At 29.9% G+C, this 9,125-nt stretch overlaps 1 protein-coding gene across 1 annotated transcript in view; it reads right to left on the bottom strand.

The window, feature by feature from the left end:
• LOC106460055 (methionine synthase-like) overlaps positions 1 to 9,125 on the bottom strand; it is a 69,107-nt gene that overhangs the window by 28,738 nt on the left and 31,244 nt on the right. Inside the window, exons 15-20 of the mRNA XM_022386670.1 lie at positions 7,820 to 7,960; positions 7,353 to 7,538; positions 6,761 to 6,940; positions 6,038 to 6,154; positions 5,506 to 5,646; positions 2,837 to 2,926 (exon numbers count right to left, since the gene is read on the bottom strand). Coding sequence (XP_022242378.1) covers positions 2,837 to 2,926; positions 5,506 to 5,646; positions 6,038 to 6,154; positions 6,761 to 6,940; positions 7,353 to 7,538; positions 7,820 to 7,960 — 855 coding nt within the window. The remainder of the gene's footprint in view (positions 1 to 2,836; positions 2,927 to 5,505; positions 5,647 to 6,037; positions 6,155 to 6,760; positions 6,941 to 7,352; positions 7,539 to 7,819; positions 7,961 to 9,125) is intronic.

The raw sequence follows: 9,125 nt of genomic DNA, 5'->3' as shown, positions 1-9,125 counted from the left end.
TCCGGGTTTCAATACCCGTGGTGGGCAGAGCACAGATAGCCCATTGTGTAGCTTTGTGCTTAATTACAAAAACAGAATAAACAAACTTGCCCATTAAGAGCCGCCGTTATAGACTGCAGATTGGTCTGTCTCAAAAAAGTGACAATATTACATAAAGGAGGTGCTTATATATGGTACCAGGATAGAAGGCACATTGAAGTAGATGGAGAGTGTCATGAGACAGATATCACCCAGGGGAATAAATCAGACCAATGCTTAGATGGGCAAGGGAAAGAAACCATAGCAGTCTAATAACAGTTGTAGTGTGAGAGGAGGTAAGTATTATTGGAAATACATTTCTGTTTAAGAAAATGCCAACTTTTAGTATTTTTAAGTCTATTTCAGACCCAGTGAAAAATATTGAACATGTTTTAAATGACATTAACATTTTATTTCAGAAACAATTGATCCAAATTGGAAAGTCAACATAATTGAGCTAAAGATAAAAGTTAAAAGAGACAAGGAGGAAGCTCATGTTAAACCTGACAAAGTTAAAATTTTATAATCAAAGAAGCAAAAATTGGCTTAGCCTTCTTGATTGTAACTTGAGAAACAAATTATTCATCAGCAAACTGCAAGTTCAACCAGGTGTTTATGTAAAGATGTTCCTTTTCATGTGTCAAGATCAGTTGATCAGTGATAAATGTATTTCTTAGAGACTTTCTCAAATTACATAAATAAACTTTTCCTGAATTGCCAAGTCTTTAGTTTGTATAATTTGTTTTTATTCTACCTCAATGTAAACAAGTAGAAAAATAACAAATTCTTACTTTGTAAAATACAGTAACATATTGGCTACCATACATTACATATGTGTGTGTATGTATGTATGTGTGTGTGTGTGTGTGTGTCTAGCTGGACAGGGCTGAGAAGATTCTTGAAAGTTTGTTTGTTTTAGCACAAAACTACACAATAAGCAATCTGTCCATCACAAATAAATACTTAGATGTCAATTATTTTTCTTCAAACATAACACAGTAAATATAAAATATTTAGAAAACAATGATCTCTACTACTTACAATGCTACAAAGTCCTTGTTTGCACTCATGAGCCATACTTGCTAAGCCTCGTCCAAATTCACATGTGGTGATGGAAAAATAATAAGTTTTGTAGACTTTATATAAGTATTTTGGAATACAAAAAAATATACATTACAATACCAATATCCCAAAAATCCACTGTAATTTAACAGGTTAGCTAAATTGTATTTGGGTCTACAAAATATAATTTGTATTCACAAAATAGCCTTGAAAGCAATACTTCAAACTTTCCAATCATATAAGAGCATTTCTCTCGTAAATAACTTTGGAAGACTGACAGAATTATGTAGAATAAATACATAGCTTTCTAATTGATTATAAAATTATTGGTATATAAAAGTAGGCATAGATAAATAAGTTTTTTCAAATGATGAAGTGGTGAGTGGAGCCAATATGGTGGGTTCATTAAATACCATGCTATCTCAGCAAATAGAAAAGGTAAGAGGTTCTTATTTTATATTCTACATTTCCAATATCAAACATTTAGTTCCCAATTCTACAAAACTATAGACATTGTATTGTGGGCATCATAAAATGTAATCTGATCAAACCCAGAAGGCCACGTAGTCACAAAAACATCAATATTTTGCCTTTTTTTTATTTAGCTTCAAATGAAGAAACTAACTAATGTATAATACTAAAATTTTAACTATGATCTACAACTTGATTGACATAGATTTATAAAATAACAGCTAATTATAATGTTGAATGTAAATCTAGTTAATGTAGTGAAAATGTAGTGGACCACAAAGCACGATGAAAGGTCTGATGAAAGTCCAGACATTAAACAATCAAACTTTTAACAAAATAAGGCAGAAACTGTCCATGGAGTAACATGAATGAAAGCCATTATAAACGTGTGAAAAGAACATAGAATTTCCATATTGGGAATGGAGACTACATAATGGAAATGAAGAACCAAACACTTGAAATCTGGTGGTCAAAAATGGCTATCAAGATCTCCATCTGCCCAAACAGGGTGAGCATGTACAGGAGGAATTGTAATGTTCAATCACCTAGAGGATAAATCTGATAAAAACCCATGCTGGGTCCCCTGCACCTGCGGCCTGTAAGATAGCACTAGTCATAGGCGTGATAACCAAAGTGGTAACATTAGCTTCAAAATGCAACTGAAATAAGCTGGGATAAATGAAGGCAAATTTCAAACTCCAGAAAATCTGGAAGTTAAAAAAATGAAGACCACTTCGTGAGTATACTAAATAGGAATGTGAAAACAGTAAAGAATGACAAAAAAAATAGGGGGGGAGCAGAAAGCTTATGGCATGTGTAGGTAAAAAGTTTGCAGCAAAAAGGAGGCAGCAATGAACAAGAATAGCTAATCTTGTGAGAAGAGAGAAGTACTGTATCAGAATTTATTGTTACCTTAAAAAAACAAAAAAAAAACATGTGCTTTAACTTATTAATATATAATCTCCTTGTAAAGCATTCTTCCTTTGTAACATTTTATATGACTAACTGATTGAAAAATAAGGTTGTATACAAAGTAGACATTTGTTTACAAATTTATTTAAAAATTAAATTTAAAAGTATGACCATCTGTGTTATTACATATTTATACTAATGATCTATGCATTTTTAACATGTCACAGCACACCTAGACGAATCTAAATACAAGAAGTTTTAATACAGACATACAGCCAATGCATGAAACAAATTTAGGTTACACAAAACACTTAAATTACCAATCTGTTTATAAATAAATGTATTAAACAATCATATTAGACAGCATATCTACCTTCACTAAAGCATATTCCAATCTCTCCTCCACAGAATTTTGCCTCCAGTCTACTGTTTTGGAAACTGATTTCTCACTTTTTCCATGTTTCTGAAATAACAAGAATACAGAAACCATTCTACAATGAAAGGTGACTCAAAAAAATTTGATCATTACAATATACTAGAAAACAAAAGTTCATTTTAAAAAGACATACAAAATTTATGTTTAAAAATAAGGGCTAAATGAAAAAGAAGAAACAAAATGATTGGATACTGAGATGTCCAAAAACTGAATAAATCACAAGTACAAGATATGGAAAAGAAGAAGAAAAAAGCATCAACAGAATAATCCTATTCATAATGTATGTTATATTTATGTAATAACTGATAAGCAAGAGCAAAAAAAAAAAGACACTACACACAAATCTGTCAGAAGGACTATATTTATATAATAAAGCTGTTCATTCTCAATGCTGATTAACAACTCACAATAACTTTAATCCTGTTGTTTCTTGATATTCTTTATCAAAGGGACAAAATGGTTGATTTGTTTGTTGTTAAACACAAAACTACACATTGAACTATCTGTGCTCTGCCAACAGTGGGTGTCGAAACCTGATTTCTAATGGACAACAAGATTCAATTTTTTAAATAATGTGAATTTTGTTTAAAATTTTCAGTTATGTGCTTTTATGATCAAACTTCTTGACAAATAAAAATATAACTGTAATATGAGTCACCTTTTTCAAGAAAGAGTCATTGGAGTGATAATTTATGGAATAGTTTTGCATGTGTGGTATGTTATAACATCAGTAATAAAAATTTGTTCATTCATTTTTTAAACTTATATCAAATTGTAAAGGTTCTGATGAAAGGTCTAGGCATAACGTAATATAAAGGATTTCATTACTGAATAGCAAATATTTATTGTAACTAGAAGGTGAAGGTTAAATACTGGAAGAAAGACTCTTGATTTAGACATTAAAGCACTGGTAGATTAACTCTCTCAACACAGGCTCAGTTAATTTGACCGATCATGTGACCTCTTTGTACTTGTTCAAAGTCCTTATAGATTTGATACTACTAACTTTTAATTTAATGTTTATATCTTTACAAAATTTGGCAGTCTTTCAGTAAACATTATAAGTCTTTCACATACAAAAAAATCATATTTTTAGTGAAATAGTTTTAATAAACTAAAAATAGATTTGTCCTTGAATATAGAGTATTTGTTTTGAATATTCTGTGTGCAAAGTGATTTTCATGTTAAGATTAAAAGTACTTTTGTTCATCTGTAAAATCTCAAATTTCATTTCTGTAATTTCTAAAACCTCCTAAATATATTTCAAATGCTAGTTTTCAGTAAAACTTTATATTTTATCTGTTATTTTCTCTACCCTAACTCTATACGCAGTTAGTCAACTTGTCTGACCAAGTAACCACCAAAAAAAATTGAAATAACTCTAAATTACCCTATTTTTCTTTCTAGAATGACTTCAAATGTAACATGGAACTACATTTGTTTATCCTAAGTAGCTTTAAACTCATAAAAGTATATATCTATTTATAATTAAATTTTATTGCAATTTTAATTGCTTTTTGAATTGTGTCTAACTACTGTTCATGCCATTATAAGTTGTAAATCACTTGGGGAACGTGCAGCTCACATTACGCCATCAAATTACCTTACCCACGAGCTATTCCGAGCTGTTCATGAAATATTATTATTTATTTTACCTAATCTAACCTTAACTAACCTAAAGAAATCCCTATCTTTACATTTTCGTTACTTACCCAATCTTCTTTTTTCTTGCTGTTGATTGTTGATGACACTTAACCCTACTTTTTTTTTTATACTCATGGTAGTAATGTACTAAATAATATTTATGTAATTAAATAATGCACCAAAGAACATAGAAGAATAACATGCAAAAAGTAGACAACTTCCCCCTAACTCTCAAAACTGGCTTTTTAACTATGCAAAAAGAGCTGTTACAAATTCATCCAAGCTAATCGTTAACTTTCCCATGGGAATAAGCCATGTATTATAAGTGAAATTGACACTTATCTGATCAGAACGAAATGTTATACAATATGTCATTTGATAGATGAAAACCTTGGCTTTCTATTGGTTATAGGTAATATGTAATTAAACGTAAGAGAGAACTATTAACAAATCCTGAAAGAGAAGATGTGATAGGTGGGTGTGACAAGAGGGATCTGATATTCTATTTGATAGCCCTGTAACCAAACAAAATTGAAGGCTATACAAATTATGGTTTGCAATTATGAGCAATGACGATATTATAGTGATTAATTTATGTTTAACTTCATAGTTACTGGAGGGGTGATGGATAAAATAGGGAAGATACCTTGAGAAAATGTGTCACGTGTATCACACTAGGGGAAGTTCAGGATTTTTTTAAATATTGCCTTATAGAAGTAAGAGCTTAAAACTGATATACTATTAAAATATGGATTATTAGCTATACTAATTGGTATAACACAAATTAAAAGTAGTTTAATAAAATTTTGAATGTAAGACACAAAAACCTTGTGTCATGCACAGTAAAAGACACTCGTAGTGATAGGGTTAATTATTAATAGCTGTCTCACTTCCTGTTTATTATTCTAATCATTACCATCAGTAAATAAAATATTATCTTCCAAGACAAAAACGTTACTCACCTGTGCATATTCAAGAAGTTTTTCAGTACCCTGGGGGTCTCTGTTCCAGAGTAGATTTTCACACAGATGAAGTAGCTCAGGTTCAATATCATCATAAAGTGGAAGCTTTCCTGCATTTACAATACCCATGTCCATCCCAGCCTAAATAACAAGTTAACTTTCAATTAAATATTGTAATAACACTTCTTCAAAAATGGTCACATATAAAATCTTATAATTTCTTTTATACCCAGTATTTCTTGAAGTAATTTTAACTAAAATGCTTAATTTTATTATGTTTTGGTAACAGTGCAGAAAAGATTAGAAAACAGCTAAATACATTTAAATCATACGACATGTTACAATAATATAATTATTTTGAAGAACATGGTACAGATATTATTTTGACCATGAGCAATATGAAGTATTTTAAAATATTTAACTTTTTGGATTTTCGATTTTTGTCACAAATTCATGAATATTTGTTTCAGAAGATACAAACTGCTATCATAAACACTTAAATTTTAACATCATAATATCTTAACAAAAGTACCTTGATAGCATGATAAAGAAAAACACTATGCATTGCTTCCCGAATTTTCTCCATTCCACGGAAGGAAAAAGAGAGATTAGATACACCACCACTGACTCTTGCTCCAGGGAGAGTACTCTTATAATAAAAGAAATGCCTTTAGTTTTCTCATGGACACTCACTTATATTAAAATCATTGATAAGCCTTTATCAAATGTAGAAACAACAGCCATTTCCCATCACTATTTATTCACTACCACACAAACTGGTATTCCATCTGTATGTGTTTAACAACATCTGAAATACTTTAGGTACCATTTCCAGATGACTGCCCAAGATACTTTACACAGCTTATTGCAGTGTTGTTTCATGGTAATATGATTTTGCTGGTACAGGTTTAAGAGTAAAGAATATGATCATGTTTATTAGTGTTACTTAGAAAGCAGCAAAATATATCTAAAATCCTGACAATGATGTGTTGAAAATATCAGATTAATGCCTGCTATTAAGGTTTTAAAGCTGATGTTCAAAACAAATTATTTTGTTTAAATTATTTACATACATTTTATTTATTTTTTAAATCACTTAAAACTAACAGAGTTAATATTTCAAAACTATATGAAATAGGCTATAAATGTTCCCAATTTTTATCAGTTACAGAACCCCATTCACCTCCCAACCACAAACTATTTTCTTTCTCACTCTAATATTATACTTTTAATAGAAAAACATGGTTTTCTTTACCTTTATTCTTTTTGTTGCATTAATATAATCAATACCATAGGTGTTGTGTTCTTCCATTCCTGTTGCTATAGTAAGGATGTTTGGATCAAAAATAATGTCATTTGGATTAAACCCAGCTTTATGTACAAGTAGATTGTAAGAGCGGGTACAGATCACTACTTTTCTGTCATCATCAGCTGCCTGTTAGAAAAAAATTTTAATCCTTAACCAAGTAAGTAAATATGTATAAATTTTGTCACCCAAATTCAATACTCTCAAAAAAGTCAAAGTTCGGTAGTAAAAGAAAAAAAATTAACTTTGGCTTTTGATGTAGTTTTTATCAAGTAAAGTGGTTCTGTTACAATTAATAGAAATTTTTATTTGTTGAAACCTCAAACGTTTAGAATTAATCCAGTCAATAATATACATCTGTAAAGAGTAGTGTTGTATAAAAACTTTTACTCTTTGCTGCAACTGCTGTCTTAGCTCAAACACATAACTGTCATTTAACAAAAAAATCACAAACAATTAAACAAACACACTGTTTTTAAACATAACTTTTAATTCGAAGCAACTGTGTTTGGTAATAAATAAAGTCAATGTTTAATCTCACTTGTCCAATTTCATCAAAGGCCATAACCACGACTGCTGCTCCATATTTCTTAATGATCTGAGCTTTGTGTAAAAAGTCTTCTTCCCCTTCCTTCAAGCTGATTGAGTTGATAATGCATTTTCCTTGGGTGCATTTTAAGCCTGCTTCTATTACTCTAAAATTAGAGGAATCAATACACAGGGGTACCTATCAAACAAAGAAATGATAAAACCATTATGCCATTAACCAACTACAGGATTTTACAATGTCATTTTCCACTCATCTTTCAACAGACATTTGCAGTACACTCATTTTTGACACATTTGTAACACACAGTATGTGACTTCATAAAATACATCTCACATCTCAGAATGGGCATAATCATATCAATTATACGTAAATTATCAATATTATATTTTCTTTGTTTAAATTTCTACTATATTCTAAAACAAACAGAAAATAAATGTATGAAAACTATAAATAAATACTTTGCTTATATCTGGTTCTGTGGCAATTAGATTCAGAAATTTTGTCATTGCTCTTTCTCCATCTAACATTCCTTCATCCATGTTAATGTCAAGAATCTGTGCCCCAGATTCTACCTGGGTTTTGGCAATTTCTAAGGCATCCTAGGAAATGATGAAAGATAAACGTTTTTTTTTATGAACAGCTTTCATAAAGTACAAATTACACATATGATTAAAAGAAATTACTTTAAAAATAATAACTTACAGAGATAAGTCAATTTTCTGTAAAGACTCAAAACATTATTAAAATTTAAAATCAATTATTCAGTTCAAAGCCCAAGCTTAGTTAACATGTGGTATTTCACAAATAAATGAAAAAAAACAATAATATAAACAAACAATTTCCTTCAAAGAAGATGAAGATGGTGGTTAAAACATTTTATTTTAGACATTTTGAATTATATACAGTCCATCTTCACCACACAGTTATAAGCACAATTAAGTCATAACACTTTAGAAGAAAATTTATAAAAAAAAACGCTTACATATCAGAGCTGAATTCTTGTATTCAGTAACGTTTTTTTTGTTTGTTTTTTTACCACATCAGACTAAACCTTCATGATTAAATTATAATTCTTTGTAAATCAAATCACATGTCAATGTCAAATACATTTCTTTTTTATTAGTTATTTTTTCTATTACTAAAGCACACAACTATTTGTACTGAAAGCATATAAAACTTAAAACAAAAGTCAATCTTATTTTAGGTGAGATTAACCCTATACACACAGGGTAAGTCCAATGGACTGACCATATTGGGAAATTAATATTTACCATCATTCCAAATCTACTAAATGTATCTTCACAAAATTTGGTAAACTTTTAGTACACATTACAAGTATGTTGCACTCAAAAAAAAAAAAAAAATTTTTATAAAATATTTCAACTAAAAATTTGTCTGTGAATTTACTGAGTTAGTTTGACTCTGACAAGTCTGGGTGCATGGTGATTTTTATTTTAAGAATATTTTTTTTAACCTTAAAGTTTCATACTGCATTTGAATAACCTCTAGAACCTCATAACTCTTTCAACATGGGCTTGGTCCCTGTGACCAGCCTCGTAACAATTTTGTGCTTGATATATTTTTCATGCCGTAACTTTTAAATCATTAAGCGTATGTTAACGAAATTTGGCAGTTTATCAGTAGACATTACAATGGTTTCATACACAAAATATCAAATTTTTTTATTGTCTTAAGGTTTGTAAAGCAATGTTTTTCTCATGCCTTTTTTTTTCTTTTCTCATGTTGCCTATCCAACATGCAAAG

The sequence above is a fragment of the Limulus polyphemus genome, unplaced genomic scaffold, assembly GCF_000517525.1.
Source record: "Limulus polyphemus unplaced genomic scaffold, Limulus_polyphemus-2.1.2 Scaffold699, whole genome shotgun sequence".
NCBI lineage: Eukaryota > Metazoa > Arthropoda > Merostomata > Xiphosura > Limulidae > Limulus > Limulus polyphemus.
This window is presented reverse-complemented; position numbering and strand designations above follow the sequence as displayed.